The following is a 24,971-nucleotide window of genomic DNA, read 5'->3' as shown; positions in this document are numbered from 1 at the left end:
TCAGTTCAAACAAAGGCTGTAAATACAAAAAAACCACAGATACATTAAGAAAGCATTCCAAGACAAGTTGGCATTGTGGCTAATGAAAATTTCTCATATGCATTCATTCTGTCCCAATCTAGAGTGAGACTTGGGTCTTGAAGACCTCTTTAGAAGCCATTTGGCCAAACTGTCTCTGATTCTTCAGATGAAGAAATGAAAGTTATATGATTTACTGAAGGCTATATAGTTGTTTAAGCGATGGACTTTGGATAGAACAGATCTTTTAAACTCCAGTCCAGCGAATTTCACTTACAGCATATTACCATTTCTGGGAAAAAAATACTATTTTTGTTTGAGAGTCCATAGAATACATTTTAAAACAAATCAGAACTGATCTGGGGATACACCTTTTAAATCTTGATAATAATAATCAAATTTTTTTTTTAGGGAGAAAAGTCCTCATCCCCCAATTAAGGATAATTATGGAAACATGGGGTTTTCAATGTACAGAAGAAGACCCTGACATCAGCTTTAGGCCAGCAAAAAATGTTTTAAAACTAAAAATGGTGATGTGTATCAGGGAGATGATCTTGTAAAGAGGAATGAATCAACTACAGGGGAGAAAAGTGTATACCTTTCAAAAAAGCAAAGAACTTGTCAGACAGGTTTTAGAGAGAGAGCCAGTCCTCTCTGATGTCTAGAAGATAGCACAAATCACAAAGAAAAGAGATAGGGCCAGTGCAAAGAACAGCATCGTTGTTCAAAGCTGTGGAAAGAATCTTCAGGGACTGTGCAGTAAGGCTAAAAAGACTGAACACTGAGCAGTTACTCACAAGATGCAGGATAGTGTGGAACAGACTAGCAACACTGGAATCAGAAAGATGTAAATTCAATTCCTGCCTCTGCCACTATCTTAGTCCCTTTTCCTGTAAAATGAGAATAATAATAACCTCACAGAGGTTTGTCATGAAGATATATGTTTTGGTGCAAGTAAAGGTCCTAGTGCATTGTCCATGTCCAGTAAATGGTAGCTTTAGTTAGGAGGAGACATTCCAAGGAGGAGCTTCTAAATTTGATATTCAGCCCTCCTGAGTCCCTGGATCCTAACTTTGACTTTGCCACCTACACACGCAGAATTATAAATTCTTTCTAACATGCCAAACAACTTCCCACCTACCCTGACTCATATCAATCAGTTCTGGTTCTCCATGTCCTATCCTCCTAACACTCGATGTTAAGTATGTGGGCTTCAGAGAAGTTGACAAAACACTTTAAAATGTACATGTGTCTTTCCATGCTTTGAATCTTCAGACTTACAAACCCCTTTATTTTTAGAATTGATATATTAAGTACTGATAAAATCCCCAGTTAAGTATGACTACCGATAAGATAAACATCATTACTCTGCCCCATAAAATTTTTAAACTTTGAACAAGTTCAGGCCATTCCCTTTTTTGTGAACAGACCATCAAGACGTGATGAGCGTACAACCATAACATTCTGTCAGAGAGCTTGTTGGAGGAAAAATATCAGCATTTCAAATTATTTATCACATAACTGATGAGAAAACATTTTTGAACTAATCTTAAATAGATATTCTGCGTTTTACATCTAGGTGATGAATTAAAAGTTGTTGAGATTTCCCCTTGTGACCCAGTATATGATCTGTTTTTCACATTCACACATATTTGAAAATAATGTAGTATCTCTGCTTGTTCCCTTGGTTTCTACCCTATTTTTCTGGGATTCTTGTTAAATGTAGATACTGACATTTAATTTCTTCCCTCCAAATCTTTTAACTTATCTTCCACGTTATTCCAACTCCTTCTTGATGATTTCTGGAGAGTTCCTCAATCTGATCGTTCAGTTTACTAATCTGGTTTTTGTATACATTCTACTCTTGCACTCAACTATCATTTATTTCAGTTATTATATATTTTAGGCCAAGAATCTTCAACTAGTTCTCCCTTTTGACCGCTCGTTTCTGCCTTACAATCAGGCAATCAGTATCTCTTCTTTCTCTCTCTAATGGTATTTATTATGCTTAATTCTAATTCTTGCTCTATGTGGCCCATTCCTTTTTTCCTTTTTTATATAGTGACTGCAATTCTTCAGGGTCCCATTAATTTTTCATGTGAGGTCATATGTCCTGGGGTTACCAGCTATCAATGGCAATGTCTTCCTAGGAGAATAGGCCAAATTCCAAGCCAGCTTGTGCCCTTGGTAGTGAATTTACAGAGATTCTTAGACGGGTTCTTTAGTGCTAAGAGCCTGTTTTGATGTGTCCTCAACAGCCTATTCTGTTACTCATATACCTATTTCTGAGTGACTTTTCTGTACCTCCACCCAAGCACAGCTTCCCCCAGAGCTGTCAACCTCTTGTGATCTAGTCATCTGAACCAGAGGTGCTCAACCAGAGGAGGGATTTGGAAATACATGAGGGAAATTTGGGGGTTGCTCTAATGACACTCAGGGCACTCAGGGCAAGGGGCTGGGGACAACAAGCATGCTATAAAGCATAGAAAAATCCCACATGATGAAGTAATGTCCCAAACAAAATGACAGCAGTGCCCCTAGGGGCAATGATAGGGGAGAGGCTAAAGTTTAGGACTTGGTTATTTATTTGCACAAGTAGGTTTCTCCTCTCTACCGCCAGGGTCTTCTAGTGGTGTCAGATGCTACCATAGTGCCTGCAGTTAGGAGCTGGAAGATGCTCCTATTTCCCCACCCTACAGTAGCAAGGGGGCAACTAGGGTTCTAACCAGGGCATTGTAAGGAGATTGACAGGACTCAGAATGCTTGTTTCAGTCTTTATCCTGTCCATGGCTTCCTGCCCTAGGTTGGCTCCCTCTTCCTAAACCCTCACCTCCATCAGGCATATCAGAACCCAATCATCTTGGACTTCCTAGGGATTTCTCACAGTTTTTAAATGTAATTTAATTTTCATATATATTTTTTATTGAAGTATAGTCAGTTCACAAAAAATAAAGAATCCTTCACAAATTTGTGTGTCATCCTTGCGCAGGGGCCGTGCTAATCTTCTCTGTATCATTCCAATTTTAGTATCTGTGCTGCCCAAGTGAGCACTCTCACAGTTTTTATTAATACTTGAACGACTCCACCTCTTCTCACTCCTGTGGCGCCTCCAGGATTGGCTCAAGTGAGGGAATCAGCATCCCCTGTTAGTATCCTATCTTGCCACCTCATGGGAACACTGATTATTGACAATATATGGGGGAAAGGGGGACATGGAAAGCTAATTTTGAAAAATCAGAGCAACCAAAGGAAATTTACACCAGCAGTTAAGTAGATATACAAAGCTGTGTTTAAAAAAGGAAAATAAAACCAAAAAAAAGTGTAACACTTAAAGATAAAAAATAGACCAATGAGGATGAAGAGCCCAGAAATATACCAGGTATTGATGGCAACATGAAATGACAGAAGTGCCAGCAGCCATCTAACACGTAACATGATGGACTATTTGGTAATTTATATAGTAAATAATATGGGGGAAAATGAATCCTCTCGTGGAGAGAGAGGTTATTTTCTCCACTTGAGAAAGGCTTTTAACTTTTTATTTTGAAATAATTTTAGGGCTACAGAAAAGTTTCAGAAATAGCACAAAGAGTTCTCATATACCTTTCAGCCAGCTTCACTGGATGATAATACCTGCTGTAACCACTGTACAATGCTCACAATGCAGGAAGTTAGCATTGGTATATTAGGGGCTTGTAACCAAACTACAGAGTTTGAGTTTAATCAGCATTTCCACAAATGCCCTTTTCTGTTCCAGAACCCAGTTTAAGGACCCCACATCGCCTTTAGCCATCACGTCTCCTTCATCTCATCCAGTCTCTGAGAGCTGCTTTAGTCGTGCATTTTCATGATCATGCTACTTTTGACGAATATTAGTGAGTTATTGTCCTCACTAATCTTGTCCTATGCAATCTTTTCTTATAATTAGATTAGGGTCGTGCATTTTTGTCAAGAATACCACGGAAGTGCATGCCCTCCTCAGCACAACATCACGAAAAGAGATGTATCTTATTGCTGCTGATAATAACCTTGACCACATGGGTAAGCTGGTGCCTGCTGATTTTCTCCACTGTAAAGTTACTATTTTTCACTTTGAAATGAACAAACGTATTGGTGGAAGGATATCCTGGTTCCTCCTCAAACTTTCACCCAGGGATTTTGGGATTCACCAGCAGATCTTGAGTATTACAATTATTCCTGCAGTGTTGTAATGCAGAGAAGTGATGTACCTTGACAGTGGGTCTATTTATATTAAGAAATGGAATCTGAGATGTCTGTATTTAAGCTGCTCCACTTCCTTCACATTTTTTTTAATAAGAAAAAACTAGGCATACACTTGCTTTACAATCATATAACTAAAAGGGTCATGGGTAGTGGAAGAGTTCCGGCCACCCCTGAAGGGCAAGACTGATTGCAGATTTTTAACGTAAGTTTCTCCTCACCTATCTGGGAAGTAAAGTCTTAGCCAGGCAAACCTGTTACTCAACATTTGGTCAAAAATTGACTAGATGGCAGATGTGCACTGTCTCCTGTTCGGGCTGTGCAAATCCAACAAAATTGTTCAGGAAACGAAACACGTAACTGTTGGAAACAAACATGTTCATTTACTTAAGCCCGACGATCCCTGGACACTGAAGTATCAAAGTCAAGGGCTTTTGAGAAAGAAGCTCACGGCTTTCCTGTGTTTTATTTTTCATTATGGAAAACGTGCTGTTTTCTGCCGCCAGTGAATAAAATGGGAATGACTTGTGTTTGCAGTATGTGTAGCTTGTTTCATGTAATTTTAACATTTTTCTCACATTTTAGTAATCGAATCCTGCCTAAGAATTTTAAGGGTGAGATAAAAGTCTTCCTCCCAGACCCCCAACGGGCCCCAGTGCCTCACAGGGACTGAAAGCGTTGCTGAGAACTTAACTGGAGGGGCCTTTAGAACAGGATGCGGCCCTGGGAGTGGGCTTGGTCCCACCTCCGCGGCAGGCTGGGTTTTGGCTGTGCACCACCAGTGAGTGACCTTCTGTCTCTGCTCCTCCTACTTCTGCTGTCTCTACCCTCTGACTCTCTGCTTTGGGCTCCAGCCACTGCCTGTCCTCTCCTGTCTCAAGCCTGCTGGCAGTACCTTGGAGTGGATAAAACTGTGCCTCTGGAAATGTGGCTTCTGGCCTGCCTCTTCTATGTACTGATTTTGTGAACTCAGTTTATATTTAAATGTCTGGTGCCTCGTCATCCTCATCTGAAAATGGTGACGACCTCACAGTGTAGTTCGGAGGGTTCAGTGGGGTTGAGTGCGTAAACACACAGGGACAGCACCTGGCCTATAACAAGTCCTCAATAAATATTAGCCGTTGTTATTCGATCTGGGGGTCCCTCACCTCTCCACGTGCATGCATCTCTTTCAAACTCCAACAAATAGGAGATCTGAGTGGTAGCCAGTCACCATTGAAAGGGAGCACCCATATTTGGCAGTGTTCTCCTGTCAGGTTCCCAACCTATTGCCTTTGAAAGAGGTGCCCATCCCTGTTAAAAATGACTTAGACATGATGAAGCAACTTTTTTGGTGGTGGGGGGGAGTCATTAGGTCTACTTATTTATTTATTATTATTTATTATTGTTATTTTATTTTTTAATGGAGGTACTAGGGATTGAACCCAGGACCTCGTGCATGCTAAGCACGCACTCTACCATTCTGAGCTACACCCCTGCCCCACCCGAAGCAGCTTTATACCAGTTTCACCACCTTTTCCAAAGAGGGCTGTAGACATGGCAGTCATTGTAAACTTCATGTGCTTCCCCATAGTATACCTGAAAATGGCACAGAGGCTGTTACTCGTCAATCTGAGCCCATGGTGAGCCGTCTACCCATGTGCCTGCCTCAGCCTTGACCTTCTTCCTCCATCAGCATGGCTGAGCTGCAACGGCCAGTGTCCGTCTTCGTTATATTAGTGACATAGGGTCTCATGCCAAGTTCCCACTGCTGGAACCTTGAGACTTTTTGCTATTGCCTCTTCCCCCATCCTTGCAGGCACAAGGACCCTCTCCTTGTACTCAGAGCCCGTGGACACAAGACTTCCTACCGCGCAGTGCCGCCTTCTCGGCAATGGGGTGCTTCTTGTTTGATCCCTGAGGCCACGGCCGCCATTTCCCGAGCTTGTGGCTCAGTCCCCACTGTGCGCTCCCTGGGTAACCGCTTTGCTTTGCCTCATGCTGACAGTCTGCCCGTTTCGCTTGGGCTCGTTTAGACATGGGCCAAGGTAAGACGCTTTTACTCTACTCACCGCCCCTCAGCAACTCCCACAAAGAACTGATGATCTCCTGGGTTATACTTTAGTTATACTTTATTGTGTAAACTCATGGCTCCATGCTCCCACCTCTGACTGAGCTCTCATGTTCCGATCCCTCATTTAGACCCATAAATGTAGGGGAGAGGAAACTAACTACTCAGGCCAAGATGATAAGGAAAGCGCACAGTAACTGCAAAGACAGCACATATATGTGCTCACACCAGGATTCTGAGCAAGCACCCTGGTCTCAGCTCTGTTTCAGAGCTCATTAGATGACCGGGAAAAATCATTTAAACTCTCCTCTGTAATCCCAGTTCTTTAAGTCAAGCACATCTATTATGCCTACCCAAGGGTAACATTAAATATCAATACTGATATAACCAAAGGAAATTAAAATCCATCAATCTATGTGTCTCAGAGTCGGCTGTGAACTTGGATGGTTGCTGGTACCAGTGTCCAAGGAGGAGCCAAACCACACCTCCAGCAGCTTTTCCAACAGTCATGTTGGAAAGACATAAAGAAGTATTGTTAAGGCCAGTTGGGGCATGACCGGGGATATTGGAAGGATTATCAAAATACACAAAGACCCTTGTGAAACAGGTCTTCATTCTTGCTTATACATATGAATGGAAGGATTGAAGGTGACGTCTGAGGATATTCAACTTCCTGGGTTGGACGACACAAGTGGAAACGTGGCAGGACCCACAGTGTAGGCAGATACCGCTTCCTGTCGGTGCCGGTGCCTTCATCCTGGGGACCTGTTCTTTCTGGCATCATTTCTATCATGTCAAGAATACAAATCCCAGCTGGATTCCAACCCATGACTGCAAGCTGTCACTCTGTTGGTCTGAGAGCGAATCAGTAGCGCTGTCTTGCCTACATGGTATTTGAGGTTCTTTCAGTTTCACTCAGCGAATTTTATTGAGTGCTTAGTACATGCGATAGAATATGCAGTTGAATCCTGGCAATTAGGTCTTAATGACAAGGCTCAGATGGAAACTAGGCGGCTCAGTTTCCTATGGGTGGCTATTCACTCAAACTTCCAGCTTCATCCACTCTTTGTCTTGTCAGGTATTTAATGCACACTTACTAAAATTAGACTAAAAAGTCTCAGAACATTAAAATTATCTAATCCACTAAGAACTTATTTTCTCCTCTCCACCGCTGCATGAAATGACAACTTTGCCTGTAATCCAGGCACCTCCCTAAGGTGGAGCCAGCAGGCCTGACACTCACCTTACCTGAAACAAGCAGGTTGGGGATCTAAGCTTTAAGCGTGCAGACTGTAACTTACACTTACACTTGTGGCTTGTTTTGACACAGAGGAGACACACTCCAGCAATACACTGGTGGCTTCAGAGCAAAGCCTTAACATCCAGCTCACCGTAGTTCCTGTGTATGGGATTGAACAATGTCTATACACTAAAGGTATGAACATATCTACAAAATTGGGCATCTCAGGGAAAAGGGTAACATTTATTCTTGGGTGCAGAAACTGCTAATGTCCATGAGTAAACTGGGAATCTAGAGTAGGAAGTACTTCTAAGGGAGAGTAAATTTTGAGAGATGGAAAATTTTAGAAGGGTAGCGTTTAAGCAATCTGATGTTAAAAGGTAACCTTGAAATTCCAGGACCAAGACAGAAATTAAAATGTAACCAAAGAAAAACACTGATAAAGCCAAAAAGATTGTTTAAAGAAAGAAAGAAATCTGAATTTTAAAATAAATCTTTTCAAGCTTGACAGGTACGAGGAAGGCTGGTAAGACAAGGAAGGGGGACATTTGAACAGATTAGTAAAAAGGAAATTGGTAAAATCAAGTCACATTAAAAGGGTCTCGGAATTTGTAGATACTGACAGGCATATGTAGAATAGATAAACAAGATTATACTGTACAGCACAGGGAAATATATACAAGATCTGGTGGTAGCTCACTGCGAAAAAGAATAAGACAATGAATATGTGTATGTTCATGTATAACTGAAAAATTGTGCTCTACACTGGAATTTGACACAACATTGTAAACTGACTATAACTCAATTAAAAAAAAAAGATAACTCTGAAAAAAAAACCCAAAAGGATCCCGGAATAATGTGCTTATCAGGATCAGTATCGACAGCTCTTTGTGTTTAAGGAAAGAAAACAGGAAACCTGTTAGTTGGCATATAACCTGGAAATTTCAACAAAGCAGGAGCAACCTTGCATCCTTCAGGCCCTTAGCTGCTCAATTTAAGAGTCCACGGAAGGCTGCGTGTCTGGAAACAGTGCTTCTCTTGAAGGTACGAGCTGATAACCAAAGGCAGCGGGGAGACAAGAGGAGGGATGGGCAAATGTTTATCAGAGTAACTCATCTAAGGGCAAAAAGAATCAGGAAGGATAAACTTTTCAAGTATTTCTGCGTTCCTTTTCTGGTTTTGTTTTGTGTTTGTGCTTGTTTTTGTGTTGTCTCTTATAGGATCCTAATCATGACAATGAGAATGACAAATCATAAGTCACTGTTGGTACTGTTGCTTATATTAGCCTCCTGGATCACTTTTACAGTTTTCCGAAACTCCACAGAGGTAGGAATTGCTTGCTCCCTATGTTTTACACAAGTCTATTTTTATTTGACCCTTTACCTGTTCTAGCAAATTCCAAACAGACCTATAGATTGTGCTAGGAGAGTTTCTACAGCTTATGCAAACTTTGAGAGCCAACATAATTGATAGCCATCATTGTGCAACATGGGAGGGGATAATATTGTGTGTGTGTGTGTGAACACATACATTCTTCTTTTGTATAAGGAACTTCTGAACAACAGAATATTTTCACGTTTATGTAATAATGTTTACCTGTGTATTTTTTTTTTTACTGTTAATGCTTTTTGAGTACTAATAAACCCTTGTCTACTCCAACATCCAATTATTTATCTAAATATTCTACTTAAAGTTTCAAAGGTTGCTTTAGACATTTCACCCTGAGATACACCTGGATTTTTGTTGCTCTCTCTTTCTTCTATTTCCAGATGGATAACCACTTTTTCAGCTTTTATTTTATTTTATTTTACTTTTTGGTGGTGGTGGTGGAAGGTAATTAGGTTTACTTATTTATTTACTTATTTAATGGAGCTACTGGGGATTGAACCCAGGACCTCATGCATGCTAGGCACGTGCTCTACCACTGAGCTATACCCTACCTTCCTCAGCTCTTTTTATTTTATAGCCCTTTCTTTCCAAGCTGATTATCATGTCATTTTGGTTGTGTATCAAAACTTCTAATAAGTACAGGTCCCTTCCTGGGCTCTTTGTTCTATTCCATTGATCAATTTGTCTTCCCTGTATCAATGCCCCATGGCTATAATTAACAGAGCTTCATAATTAGTCTTGAAAACTTGTAGGTCAAGTTACCCTTACTTAATCTACTTCAGCAGGTTTTCAGCCATCTTGGACCTTCACTATCTTACATGTTTTAGACTCAGCCTGTCAAATGTAACGAAAAGTTCTACTTAAATTATATGCCATATAGATCTATATTAGCCATATAGATCGAATCAGGAAAACTGATGTTTATAGTATTATTTTGCTGTCTATCAACATGTAATAGCTGTCCATTTATAGGTCTTCTTCAAGACGCTTCACTAAATTGTATAATTTTTGCATTCAGGTCTTATACATCTTTTGGTAGATTGATACCCAGGTACTTTATAATTTTTTGATTGCTACTGTAAATAGTGTCCTTTTAAATAAATTTCCTAATTGCTTACTGCAGCATAGAGGAATGCAATTGACTTTTTTATAATTCTTATTTTTTATTGAAGCATGGTCTATTTACAATGTTAGTTTCAGGTATATAGCAATGTGATTTGGTTATACATATATATGTATACATATGTATATATATAAAACATATTTGGTTATACATAAGTTATACGTTATTTATATGATATATATAGTTCAGATTCTTTTCCATTACAGCTCATTACAAGAAATTGAATCTAGTTCCCTGTGCTATATGGTAGGTCCTTGTTGTTTATCTATTTTATATATAGTAATGTGTATCGATTAATCTCAAACTCCTAATCTACCCCTCTCCCTCCCCTCACTCCCTGCCATTCCTCCCTGGTAACCACAGTTTGTCTTCTATGTCTGTGAGTCTATTTCTGGTTTGTAAATAAAATTTGTATCTTTTTTTTTTGAGATTCCACATATAAGTGACATCATATGACATTTGTCTTTCTCTGTCTGACTTAACTTCACTTAATATAATGATCTCTAGGTCTATCCATGTTAATGTAGCTGACTTTTACATATTGAACAGTAAGAGTTTACTTTCCAAGATCTCTGAAGATTCATTAGTTCATAGATACAATCTCATCTAGCATCTTTCTGAGGACAGAAAGTATACTGGTTCTAAAATTCTGTTTTGATTTTTCTAGTAATTCTGTTCCCTTCGGTGTCTTCTCTTTATTGAACTTGATGCATCTCTCTCATGAGTTGGCTTTCGTGAAAACATTTGCTAGTTCTTGGTTTTGTGTACACTCTTATACTTGAGATTCTGTGGTGGCCAGTCTGGAGCACCATTGCCTGTTTTCTCCAGCACATTCGTGGCAGAGATGCAAAAAGATGCGGGGCAATATATGTTCCCTATTTGTCTAGGCATTGCCAGGAACAAAGGGCCTATTGACCTCTCTCACTTAAATATACATAGTTTTTACTCACACCAGAGTAAAAAGTCCTGGTTCCTGCCTGGCCCAGGCACAGATGGGAAATGGGAAGGTGTCAACCTTCCTGGTTTGTCCTCCCGTGGGCTCCCCTTCACCACCTCTCATCAACCCCCTCCACATTGGTGATGTCCTTCGAGAGATTTCCATAGATTGCAGAATCCTCATCTACATGCATTTAGAGCTATGATTTCCTTGCTTGATCTAATCTCACCTGCCTTTCATTTTTCAGGAGATTGCTTATAAGTCCTGGTCTACTTTAAGCATCTCTTCCTATTTCCCAGAATAATTAGAAAAATTTTTTAAAGTTCTTTTCTTTCTTTTATAGGATTTTATTATGGTGGGAAAGCAAAGCTAAAATATACCTAGTCCTCCTTCTTGAATCAGAATGTTCCAGTTTTTTTTCTACCAAAAAATTCTGTGCACAGAATAATATTCTACCATACTGAAAGTCACTTACAATTTTCAGGTGAAGTTGTAGCAATTTAAAAATATCTGAATCCCTAGTACCTCTTCTATCAGTCAATAAAAATATCTGACAACATACTGTAATGATTAAAAGATGTTCCTGAGATAATATTTTTCAGATCCTCTAGGCCCTTCCTCATTTTTTTAATTTAGTTCCTGTAGCAACTACTGAGAGATTTCAGTTTCTAATTATGATTGTGGGTTTTTCTGTTTCTCCCTTTAGTTCTGTCAATTTTTGTTTCACATATAAATAGATGTATGTGTAGGCACATACAGTTAAGGTTGCTATGTCTTCAGACAAACTGACCCTTTTATCTCTGTGGAATGTCCATCTTTATGTCTGGTGATACTCTTTGGCTTGAAGTCTACTTTAACATTAATATTAGCTTTTTTATTCTTACGTGGTACACAGCTCTCTATCCATGTACTTTCAACCTACAAGTATCTTTATACTTAAACTACGTTCCTTGTAGATAGCAAATAGTTGGTTCTTGCTGTTTTATCTCTGCCTTTTTAAAAAGTTTTGTTTAACACTCCATTTAAAAAACAGATTTCTTCTGTATAATGCAGGGAACTATATTCAATATCTTGTAATAACCTTAATGAAAAAGAATATGAAAATGAATATATATATATATATGCATAATTGGGACATGAGGCTGTATCCCAGAAACTGACACATTGTAACTGACTATACTTCAATTTTAAAAAATCCATTTATTAGATATCATTCTAATAAAACACTTTTTTCCTAGACTGTATTACATAGCTGGAAATATAACAGCTTTGCCTTTTTATAAATGAATTATCTCAAATATTCATTGATTGAAAACTCACTTAGTAAAATTCTTCCAAAATTTGATAAAACTGTAAGTTTTAATGCCAAACCATAACTTTTAATATCAAAATATTTTAACTATTTCAAAAATATTAAGATATGCCAGTGAATGCATTGATAGTAAAACATTATTTTATTTATACATACTATCCTTAAAAATATGCAAACTCTACTCTTTCAAAATAGTATTTTCTTTTGCATTTGGTAACATTAATGTAATCCTAGGAAGAGTTTTATCTCTGCCTTTTGATGGAGTATTTAGTTTATTTACTTTTAATGGAATTATTGATATAAGTGGATTTAGGACCATCATTTTGCCATTTGTTTTCTGTTTTGCCATTCTGGTTTTATTCCTCTGTTCCCCCTTTCCTGCCTTATTTGGGGTTGAGGGTTTATTTTGTTTTGTTTTGCTTTGTTTTTACTATTTCCTTTTAGTTTCTCAATAATTTTTATAGTTCTAAGTTGTTTTTTGAAGTGATCTTTCTAGAGATTACAATGCATATTCTTAACTTTTAGAGTTAATATTGTGCTAATTCACTTAATCTGTAATAACCTTTCAATCATTTATTTCCATTTATTCCCCACCCCATTCTTTATGCTATCATTGTCATATTATTATAAAATTACAGTTTTTAAATAATTACATGCATTTTAAAGAAATTGGGAGATAAACACATAGTATTTTATATTCATCCATATACTTACCATTTCTGGTGATTGTTCATTTCTTCCTGAAGATCTGTGTTTCTTTTTGGGGTAATCTGACTTTAGCTTGGAGAACTTTAATTAGCACTTTTTATAATGTAAGTCCAGTGTTGTCCCTTCTTCCAAGTTTCAACTCTCCTCCAGTGTCTGTCTGCTTGTGGTCGCTCTCCAGTGCTCTCCAGAGAAGTTTCTTTTTGATCTGCAGCTTTTTGCTATTACTTATAGGAGCTCTCCTGTAGTCTAATACAAGCTACTCCAACTTTATTGTTCAGAGATATTGCTATGATTCACCAAGCTCTCAGTAAATAGAATTACTGGTCAAAGATAGTGACCACTGTCAAAGGTGTTAGTACATGCTACAGAATTGTTTTCCAGAGACTTGGTGTCAGTTTGCACCTGAACCAGCAGTAAAAGAGAATTCTAGCCATTAACTTCATGCTCACAACACTGGGTAGCTCATTTTTAGAGACATTTGCCTGGGATTAAAACCTAACTCTGTTGCTGACCAGCTATGCAAGCTTTTTTAAGTAAGTTACTTAACTTCTCTGTGAACCAGTTTCATTATCTAAAAATTGGCTCATAAAAATTAACACCTTATGTGTTATTGTGAGGATTAATGGGCTAACATATGAAACATATGAAAATATTTAGAATGTTTTAACATATGAAAAGCATTTAGAATGGCACCAGGCAAATACTAAGTGTTTTCTATTCTATCTCTATAATTTGATAAATAAAAAAGTTTTTATTTTTAAAAAAGCTCAACATGTCAAATAATAAAACAGTAATAATGTTAATCATAGTAACCTAGTCCATACGAGCTCCTCTGCCTTTATTGGAAATTTGGGGATATTACTATGAAAGATTTATACTAAAAAGGGTTCTTTTCAAAATTATAAGTAATATTTTGAGAAAAGCTGAATTGAATAAATATCTAAAAAGATAGGAATAGGTAAAACATTAAGCTATATTCACAGGCTGGAATATTATGTGGGCCTTTGACATAAGGTGGAAAAGTTTTTAATGACACTATTTTTTTAAAAAAATCAAAATTCGCTGGTAAATATTCAACTTGTTCACAATCATATGAAATGTATACAGATGATGAGAGAAAAATCTCCAAAATGTTAACAGCAGTTGTCACTGGTTGTCATGATTGTGACTGATCTTATTTCCTAGAGAGTTTTGGCTTTTTTTAACTTTAAATAACAAATCAATGTTATTTTATGATTAGAAAATATAGATTTTTATAAGCCTATGTTTCTTATGTCCTGTTAGCTAAAACAAGCTGAAAAATATCAATAAATATTGTAGAATTTTTAAACAAAGTTGTAAAAAAAGAAATTAAAAAAATAGATAATTATAATTTTCATAAAAGCATCATTCATCTTAAACATTTTCTTAAGGATTTATTTAAATGACTGAATTCTAGTTTTAAGACAAAAAATAATATAATAATAAACATTTGTTTTCTGCTATATAGTTAAAAAAATTTTTTCTCATTTAGTTTTCACATATGTCCAGTAAAAGTATATATTTTTTATTCTTATTTTTTATTGAAGTGTAGTCAGCTTACAATGTTAGTTTCAGGTGTACAGCAAAGCAATTCAGTTATACATATACATACATTATTTTTTTTCAGATTCTTTTCCATTTAAAAGTATATTCTGTGATCACCACGTTAAGGAAGAAGATCCCAGGGCTCTTTGGGTTTGAGTGGCTCATTCAAAATAGATTAGCTGGTGAGAACTGGAGTCCCACCACCAGATCTAAGGAAAATCACTTTTCCTATGAAACATATATGATGATGAAATATCAATAGCATTTTCATTTTTGTACCTCCCATGATTTTATAAAAGATAGGAGTTGGCTAACCTACCAAAATTATTACATTAAATACGTACATTTTCTATGTTCTCCATTGTATTCCTTGTCATTTCAGTTATGGACTGCATTCAAGTTGCCCATCTCCCTCCCTCACTGGAATTTCTTCATGAAATCATGTCCTGAAGCACCACTGAATCCAGTAGTTTCACCAAGAAAGACTGAGCTGAGAATAAAGAAAATCATGGAGAAACTAGACCAGCTGATCCCCAACAGACCCTTCACCCACGTGACCTCCACAACCAGCGCCAAACAGAGCAGAGCCACCATCCTCAACCCTCAAGACACATACTGCAGGGGGGACCAGCTAGATGTCCTGCTGGAAGTGAAGGACCACTTGGGACGCAGGAAACAATATGGCGGGGATTTCCTGAGGGCCAGGATGTCCTCCCCAGCCCTGAAGGCAGGCGCTTCAGGAAAGGTGACAGACTTCAACAATGGCACCTACCTGGTCAGCTTCACTCTGTTCTGGGCGGGCAAGGTCTCTCTGTCTCTCCTGCTCATCCACCCCAGTGAAGGGGTGTCGGCTCTCTGGAGGGCAAGGAAACAAGGCTACGACAGGGTGATCTTCACAGGCCAGTTTGCCAATGGCACCTCCCAGGTCAATAGTGATTGTGCCCTGTTTTTAAATTCAAGTACTGAACTCTGCGAGTACCTGGATACTCGAGACCAAGAAGCCTTCTACTGTGTGAAGCCTCAACACGTACCCTGTGCTGCACTCACCCACATGCGTTCCAAGAACAAGAATGTTTCTTACCTTAGCAAACAAGAAAGGAGCCTCTTTGAAAGGTAAATTATTACTTCTGGAGACTAGCTGGGCGAATATACTAATGATTTGCCGTATATGTTGATCCAAAGGAAACTGCTGTGAGTATATCAACTTTGGGACTGTACGTAAACAAGGACCTACTGTACAGCACAGGGAAATATATTCAATATCTTGTAATAACCTATAATGGAAAAGAATCTGAAAAAGAATAGATATACATACGGACATGTATATATAGAGATATATGTATATATAACTGAATTAATTTGCTGTGCACCTGAAACTAACACAGCATTGTAAATCAATCATACTTCAATTTAAAAAAAAACAACTTTGGGACTCTGTGAAGAGCCATTTTAGAAAAGATCTGTGAATTCATTGGGGACAGTGCCCACTCACCAGTAGTCCCTAAATATTTTGGAATTTTAACACATCATTGAAATGAAAAATACAAACAGAATAAAAATTAAAAGAGGATGAGAAATATACACATGTGAATATGTATGGGATGTAATATATTCCTTCTGCGTCTCAGTAAATTACCTTGTACACTTTCTGGGGATCTGTATTCCCTGGACTAATATGCAAAGAAATGGAAATTCATATAAATGGCCTGAAACCGTGAGCACAGTAGACAATTATTATCACGAGAAATAACTAAAGCATCAGGTACTATGGCTTCTTGCGTTTCCTGATCTTGGGGCCACTTGCAGATTAATTTCTAAATTTGTTTCTTTAAGGTCAAATGTGGGTGTAGAGATTATGGAAAAGTTTGACGCCATTACTGTCTCCAACTGCAACAGTAAGTTCTCCCCGTGTTTGATGGGTGGTCCTTGGTCCTAGTCCCATTTAAAGGGTTTCTTCTTTCAAGGGACTTGTTCACTGTTACCAGTCCTATTGTTACACTGCTCATCAGGCTTGTCTATGGTGGGCCAAAATACCAGACCCCTAAGTGCATAAATGATTGGGATCATAAACCAGTTTTAACAAATCACTGTAACTTTCATCATCTACCTACTTATTAGGCAACAGATTACCTGCCCATCAGCCACAACAATCTTCAAATGTCAAAACTCCCTCCCTGGGACTAAACTATAATAAAATGTTACTTTAAAAAAAAAAAAAAAAACCCTCTCCCAATTTATACTTAGGTCTTTATCTCCCCAAACCACCACCATTAGCACTTCTCACATACTAAGAGCCCAAGAATCACCATCTAGAAGTTTCTAACCTGCCATCTATAAATCAATTCATTACAATTTCCCCCTCTTTGTCTCTGCCACTTTTCAAACCATTTTAACATAAAAAATTGTATTCCCACACTTATATTTATTACTTGCTCTTCAATTCCTTTGGCTCAAAACGTCCTAGGAAATCCTACCTAAAACGATTTAAGGCAAGAACATTTCTGTCTCTTTAAGTTCAGCATTAAGAGCTTGCTAACTGCTGCTAAACTCGTTTACACAGAAGTGTACATAGGTACCTAGAGGTAGAAATGGCATTTTCACCCAGGATATACAAGCATGCTCATACTGGTTATTAAAATACTAAACTACCTCCTTTGGTGAATAATCACTGCCCCACGCCCACCAAGGTTAGATACTTCAGTCCCTCAGACTCCCAGACTCTTCACAAACCAGTGATTAACAGGTTAATACCTGTCCAGCCGTAGACCCACAGGACTCTGCTCCAGCCTACAGCCATATCTTCGTGGACTGTCCAAGTCCCAAACCAAATTAGTTGCTAATTTTTTTATATCACCCTGCACTTAAAGGATTTATGGTTTGATGGTGGCATTTAAAACACTATGACAGTGTGTGACAAACGAGAGTAAAGTGGGATAAAATGACAACATAATTCAGTTTTTATTACTAAGCAAGACTTGATGATCTTCCTTTCATAAGAAGGCAAACAAATACTTAAATGTTACCGAGAAGGCCTTTTTTTTTCTTGGAAGAAAATATGTTCTCTCTAATGTACATTAATGGGTGTCATTTAGAAAATTCATATCAGAGAAAAATTTTACTGAAAAATAACTATCCCATTAAGATGATGATGCTTCAAGAAGACTTTTCCACCACCCTCATGCCCTGTTAAAAGGATACTTAGAAAAGATGGTAGGTTCTTAAATACTGATGGGTAAAATGATATTTCAGAAGGTCTTACCCTGTTGATTCTTTAGCAGAAAAGACAGCTCCAGTGCCAAAGAAATGCAAGTTTGGAATGACATCGACAGTCCCCAGTGGACATGTCTGGAAAGACACCTGGAATCCCGTCTCTTGCAGTTTGGCTCCGATTGAAATGAAAGAATGCCTGAAAGGAAAATTCGTGTACCTCTTGGGCGATTCCACGATCCGCCAGTGGATGGAATACTTCAAAAGCAGTATCAACAGTATGCCTCTGTCTAAGCTGTCATTCCTTCCCCGTTCAGAAACTTCTTTTTCATTTCCAGGGGAGAAAGGAATACGGGAAATGCCTCTTCTTCTTCATATTTCTTTTTTTTTTTAATTGTTTTTATTTGGGGGGGGGTAATTAGGTTTTTATTAATTTATTTATCTTTTAATGGAAGTACTGGGGATTGACCCCAGGACCCTGTGCATGTTAGGCACATACTCTGCCGCGGAGCTATCCCTTCCCCCTCTTCTTCATAGTACTTATTTTTTCTTCCTTCCTTTTCCTCATCGATGAACTAGAAATAATAACAGTATCTGGTCATTATGGGGATTAAATGAGGTGATGGTTATAAAATATTTAACACACTCACTGCAAGGCACACGGGCACTTAGAAAGTGCCTTGTAAACAAAAGCTATTGCAATTATTATCATTAGTTGATGTCAGAGTTGGGGCTGGAATCCAACTGCTAGAATCCTAGTCCCACTTGTTCCTTTCACTAAACCAAGAATTCATCAGCGATAGCTCAGAATCCACTAGCAGATCTTAGCACTCTTACCTGGACAGCTGTCACTTCCTGCCCTCTGTGTCGTGGGCCCTGGCTCTTATCTGGGACGGTGCAGCTGGTGTGGCTCTCCTCTGGCCTTCCTGCCATGATACCGTTCCTGTGATCTCCAACTCAGAGAGTAAGCTGACTTTCCCAGTGAAAACGGCAAGTCAGTAGCACCGGCCCCCCGCCCCCAACAGAAGGGGAGAGTTTTAAATTGTGACCTCTGGTAAATGACTAAACTCCTCCAGACCTCAGTTTCCTCATCTATAAAGCTAAGGGTCTGATGATAACTTAGCATCACGTTCTGTAACAGTGGGTCTCTTAGTTTACAGAAAGCACTGAATTATTGAATTACCAACCCTCTTGACTGACCTTTTAAGTGGTGGTAGCAAAACATCTGTTGCGCATTTTGTTCAAAGTCAAAGTGTACAGCCATAGTGTGCTTTGGAAAAGGAGATTGAAACATGTTAGAAACAGAATGAAGAAAAAAATGCTGCCATTTTCCTCCAACCAACCCTCCAGCATCTCCATTTTCAACCCTCACTGGGTTAATGCTTTAAATGTAGCCTTTTACTTCTAAGATGGCTTATATTACAAAGCATTAATAATCCTTTTCTACATAATTTTCCTTGGAAGTTCTAGCTACAAAGCAGCTGACCTTGATCGTCTGATAAAGGTCTAATTAATATGATGAAAAATAGAGGGACTTCATTTTATTCTATTTACATTAAATTCATTTTCAAAAGTTTTAAGATTGGGCAGACCTCCCACAAGAATTGGGAGGAACTTCAAGTTTAAGCACAGGTTCTGTTACTTACTAGCTGTGTAATCTTGAGCATTTCATTTCAGCTCTTGGTTTTCTTTTCTATAGCTAACAAAATGTATAAAATAATACCTACAAAAGTGACTACGTCATCATCTAATGAAGTTACCCCATTGCCTACCACCCAGTCCACTTGGTTCTACATGGTTCTACAAGGGGGCATATATAATTTCTTCTCTGTATAGCACTTCTGGTTGCTCAGTAATTTGCAAACTATTCTTTCATTTAAACCTATTGTAAATTAGCCATGATTAACTTTTTCATCATAAACACCAAATCTTTTCTTCTATTTTTATGATCTTTGTAACTTTATTCTCCTTTCATTTTGGGATTGCCTGCTTGTCGTCAGCACTGAAGTCAGTGGATCTACATGAAACTGGAAAGTTTCAACACCAATTTGGTGTGGACTTGGATAAGAATATCAAAATCCAGTGGCAAAAACATGGTTACCCCTTGGTTGGATCACTGAACTTTTCAGTCAAAGAGATTGAGTACCTCGCCCGGGTCATTGACAGAATTGGAGGAGAAAAGAATACTATCATTGTTATTTCTCTGGGCCAGCATTTTAGACCCTTTCCCATTGATGTTTTTATCCAAAGGGCCCTCAACGTCCATGATGCAGTTCAGCGTCTTCTTCTGAGAAGCCCAGACACTATGGTTATCATCAAGGCAGAAAACATCAGGGAGATGCACAATGATGCAGAAAGGTTTAGTGACTTCCATGGTTACATCCAGTATCTTGCCATCAAGGACATCTTCCAGGATCTCAACGTGGGCATTATTGATGCCTGGGACATAACAATTGCATATGGTACAAATGATGTCCACCCGCCTCAATCTGTAGTTAAAAATCAGATTAATATAATGTTAAACTTTATTTGCTAGATAGCACATATCTCTGAAATGAATTCATTTAATAGATGTGTTTGCTATCATGCCAAATGTTTTTGGCTCTGATCCCTCAATTAGCAATGGAAAATCTATACCATGGCTGATCTATTAACTAGCAATTCAGCCAAGTCAGTTATTTCTAATTTGGGCTTAAAAATAAACATAAAAAGAGCTACCCTTCTTGGTCAGAGTCATGCCACTTTTCACAAACAGGAAGTCAAGACACCTAACAGTTGAAAGTTCTCTCTGATGCGTGGAAATTCAGAGCAATTAAATCATTATAAAATACATATTTGGAGAAAGCAGTCCCATCTCCTTATTTCTAAGAGAAGCTCAAGATGATTTCCAAGTGAAAAGAAAAGTCTTATGATGCAACTCTCCATGTCCACAGTCCTGGAGGAGCAGCAGAATTTGAAGCAAGAACTGCTAGATATTGAAAACCTCTGACTTTTCTCTCTCTAGAGGGACTCTCAGTCCTCGAAGCTCATTTATTCTATAGAATTTATCCTCCAGGGACAAAGGATAAAAAAGTTGACAGCACAGTGCTCTAGGATTCGGGAAGCTCGGCTTCAGTCTTTTGGTTGACAGTAATTGCATAACTTTGGGTGAGCCCCTTCAACTCTCTGGGCCCCAGTTTCTCAAATGAAGGGGTTATTCTGAGATGTGTGACTTCCGGACCTTGCTCTATGCAGCTCTGGGTGCTCTAGGCGGTACTTCAGGTACCGACTGGAGGGACAGGAGGTCGGAGAAGTGCCTGGTGGGCGGGGTCCAAGTCCGGCCACACCACCGCAGCCAGGATGTCAGCCGTTTTTACCTGTGTGTGTATTGGGCTTCTGGGTGGGCTTTTGAGCTGAAAAAAGTTCCACTGCTTAAAACATGTTTGAAAACCATTACGTAGATAATCAACAACTGGTTTTTCTAATCTACACATACAGATTAGTTAATATTTTCATCGCTCCCACTTGCGCTTTAATAGGCCTTCCCAAAACGAAAGATATGAGAATTTCAGTTGAATAGAGTGATATAACCATTATAAAGCAACTTGGTATCATATTCTTCCTTAATTTTTCCCTCTAAACCATACCCCAGATATCACTGGGCCCCTCACCTACCCTTGCTGCATCGAGGTAAAAACAATTATAGTAGGAACATCTTAAATCTATTTCTCCAGTTTCCTCCAGGCAGGGGATAATCATTTTTCTATGTATTTGCTCATGCACCAAAATTCACAGTTCAGGGCCCGGTAAACACTCAGATGGTCAAAAGTATTTATTAAATCCCCTAGCATGTTCCAGGAACTTTTCTAGTCTTTAGGGATTTGATGGTCAAAAGGGCACATGAATCCTCTGCCATTGAACACTTCATATTGTAATAAAGGAAAAAGATAAATAACAAAAATGATATAAAGCAATCCCCCACTACTAAAGTAGAATGAACAAAGTACGTAACAGGGTAACATGATGGAGAGTGACGGCATGGAGGTGGCTAGTTAGAGCAGTTAGAAAAGGCATCTCAGAGGAGAAGGCATTTCAAGTGAGAAAAAAATAATGGAAAGGAGGTGTCCATGAAAAAAGCGGAGACAAAGATCCTAAATAAAGAATGACAAGTGCAAACCCCCTGAGACAGGATGGTGCTTGGTTTATTTCAAGAACAGGAGCCCATTATGCCTGGAGAATTGTCAGTGCAAGAAATATGGAGGGAGACGAAGTTGGAGAGAAAGGCAGGGGCCAGGTCACATCCGGCCTTTGTTGCCCATCGCAAGGAGTTTGGATCCTGTCCCAAAGATAATGGGAAGGCAGCTGAGGGAGGGAGAAAAGGAAGGAAGGAAAATAAGATCGAGGATGGGAAAGAGAGAAGGAGGAAGGAAGAAAAGGAAAAAAGAAAGAGAAGGAAGAAAAGAAAGGAAGGAAAAGAGTAGGGAGGGAGAGAGGGAGAGAGAAAGAGTTTAGAAGGGACGCAGGGAATTACTGGTAGCCATAACTCAGTCATCACCATAAGCTGCTAGAGTTATTAAGGTCAGAAGGAACAAGACTTGTGAAACCATGGAACCTTGGAACAGCATCTGTTTCTTTCTATTAATAAAGTAAAGTGACTTTCCATTACCACTCTCCAACTGGGTAAGGATGGATAAGGGGCATGGAAGTTCTTGCTAAAGGGGCAGTTGGTGTTTTGTTTTGTTTGTTTTTTGTTTTGTTTTTTATAAAGAACACAAGAGGACTATAATTTTAGAACAGGGACTAAAATTAGAATGTGACCCAGAGATTTTCTTTTTAAAGAAAAGAAGAAAGAAATGCTTGTTTGTAATGTGTGAACCCAAAGAGGGAGTGTAAGCTCAGACTGGAAAATATATTCTGAATGATAGCCCTCAGAACTTAGTACTTTCTAGGGGAATCCATGAAGAGTTATCAATTCTTCCAAAAATGAACAGTTATAAACGCAGAGGTGACTGTTACCATGTCTGCTTGATGTTTGATGGGCCATTTCCTGTCTGAGGTGGTAACCCAGTATGTATATAGCAAATACCAAGTTTACTTCCAAAAGTAAAAGTGGGACACAGCCTTTTGGACAGAATGGATTCTTAGACAAGATGGATAAATACTCCTAAAGGAAACAGAGAGGTAATACTTCCAAGGGAAATGATTATCCCGAGGCAAGGATGTTAAAGAGTATACTGAGAGGAAACTGAGATTAAGAATTACATGTAAATTTCCAAGCAGATTGTTTCAAAAAGTGGTATATTCTAAATACCAGTTGGTGCTGAATTCCTGCAGTTTTAGTCTCTCTCATCATTGTATGGTCTGGATCCAGTTAGGAGGTGGAAACCACACAGTGGGCTAAACAGAAGAAGTCTGATATAAAAAAGTATTACACTCTGATAAACAAGTGACTGTAAGATATAAAGAAACTCTATACGGTACCTGAAGGAGAAAAAAGGAAGTTATCCAAGGAAGAGGCCACCTGGAAGGGGGCCCTCCCCAAGGCTGGGGTTCAGACCTTACTGGAGAAGGTGTAGTTCAGCGCACTGGGTAGCAGAGAAGTTTGCTGGTCTGCCCAGGCCACAGGTGGCCTTCAGAAAGTTCGTAGGGCAAGGCGGGTGCAGGTGATCAGCAAAAGGGGTGTGCACATGCAGAGCAGGTTGGGGCCAGGACAGGCAAGCTGCCCAGGGGACCTGCAGAGGAAATCTGTGCTCCTGCAAGTGCGAAGCCTTGAGGCACTGTTTTCTGTGTAGCAAAGGCCAGGGAAAATTATTGCTAGGCCAGGACAAGAATGCAAGGTCACCAAGGAATTATCCGGTTCTGCGGACAAGATAAGGAAGAGCTCCATGGGGTGTTTCCAGCTCCTTCCTCCTGTAATGTTCCTCTAAAGTCCTCTACTGACAAAGCTCAACAACATGCTGCCTATAAGGAGAGATGCTTAAAAGAATTCTGTGCTTTACAGCAGAGAATATATTGAAGGGTGAATTCAGAGCTGAGAGGCAATAAATTTGTATGTCTCAACCCACTCCTATTTACTGTGTCATTTCCTTTGGAAAAAAATAAGATCATGCTTCAGTAATAATTTGCATCTTTAAAAAAAGTTTTATATACATATACTACCCTTCTCTTCAGATACTGTCACACAGCTTCTCCCCTTTGCCAAAAACCTTCTTGAAAATGCCCTCACTACCTCCACATCTCTGTTACAACATGCTCCAGTTGGACTTGTGTTCCACGCTGCCCCAGGTAAGGTCACCTTCGTATTGTCCATCCCGGTGGCCACTTACCTATCTTCATCCAATGCAGCCTCTCAGTAGCTTTTAACCAAACTGATTACACACTCTTTATTCAAACCCTCACTTTCCTTTGTCTGTGGGACCTGACTCTGTGCTTTCCCTCTGCCTCCCTGGAGACTCCTTCCACTCCCTTTTGCCAGTTCCACCTCTGGGCTCTAAATCTGGGATACGCTGGGGTTCAGTCCTACCACCTGCTCTGTTCTATCTGTGGTCTCGTTATGGGTGACATCCGCTCTCTGGTTTAAATCTCACCTCTATTCAATGACTCCTAAATATCTGTCTCCAGCTCTGATCTCTCCACTGAGTTTAGGACTTACCTATCCCATTACCTACTTAACTCTCTATTTACCTACCTAGGAGGCATCTCAAACCCAACATGACCAAAATGCAATGATTTATATTCTGAAACACATTTGTTCTCAGTCTTCTCCAATTCAAAAAAATGTTAGCAAGATCCATACAGTAATCAGAAGCTGTCCTTGATTCATCTATTTCTCCCAGTCATTCCAAAGCCCCTGCCATATTTTCTTCAAATATATCTAGAAAATCTGTCTCTTCTCTACTCCCATTGCTACCATAGTCACCCAAGCTATACCACCTCCTTCCTGGACTTAGGCAATGACAGGTTGACAGGTCTTTCTGCTTATAATCTTGAAACTTCTACAAGTCATTCTCCACGTTGATCTTGTAAAACATAAATCAAATTATTTCATATCTTTAGGTGGCTTTCAGTGGCTTCTCAATTCCCTTCCAATGACTCACAAGCCTGTCTTTCTTGTTAATCCAGTCTCAGGTCAACTCTCTCCTGGGAGACAGTTCTTCCTGACTACACAACCTAGAAATAGGTCTCCCTGTATCTCCATTTGTTAATTACTTGACTATGCCT

At 39.0% G+C, this 24,971-nt stretch overlaps 1 protein-coding gene and 1 non-coding gene across 6 annotated transcripts in view; one reads left to right on the top strand and one right to left on the bottom strand.

The window, feature by feature from the left end:
• Positions 1–23,810, top strand: part of NXPE4 (neurexophilin and PC-esterase domain family member 4) — a 79,523-nt gene extending 55,713 nt beyond the window's left edge. Inside the window, exons 1-6 of one of the 5 annotated variants that reach the window (XM_031443644.2) lie at positions 8,490–8,573; positions 8,750–8,855; positions 14,947–15,677; positions 16,398–16,459; positions 17,840–18,049; positions 19,772–23,810. In XM_031443644.2, coding sequence (XP_031299504.1) covers positions 8,760–8,855; positions 14,947–15,677; positions 16,398–16,459; positions 17,840–18,049; positions 19,772–20,307 — 1,635 coding nt within the window. In that variant the 5' untranslated portion in view covers positions 8,490–8,573; positions 8,750–8,759 and the 3' untranslated portion in view covers positions 20,308–23,810. Of the gene's footprint in view, positions 1–7,619; positions 7,725–8,489; positions 8,574–8,609; positions 8,856–14,946; positions 15,678–16,397; positions 16,460–17,839; positions 18,050–19,771 lie in introns of those variants that run through there. The other 4 variants (XM_031443654.2, XM_010983314.3, XM_031443648.2 and 1 more) reach the window with 4 other exon arrangements.
• On the bottom strand, positions 2,963–3,069 carry LOC116150263 (U6 spliceosomal RNA). Its single transcript, XR_004133979.1, has one exon. It is a non-coding gene; the product is annotated as a U6 spliceosomal RNA (small nuclear RNA).
• Positions 23,811–24,971: the final 1,161 nt, after the last annotated feature.

This window comes from Camelus dromedarius, chromosome 34, assembly GCF_036321535.1.
Source record: "Camelus dromedarius isolate mCamDro1 chromosome 34, mCamDro1.pat, whole genome shotgun sequence".
Classification (NCBI taxonomy): domain Eukaryota; kingdom Metazoa; phylum Chordata; class Mammalia; order Artiodactyla; family Camelidae; genus Camelus; species Camelus dromedarius.
The sequence above is the reverse complement of the archived record's forward strand: the minus strand, read 5'-3'. Positions and strand labels throughout refer to the sequence as shown.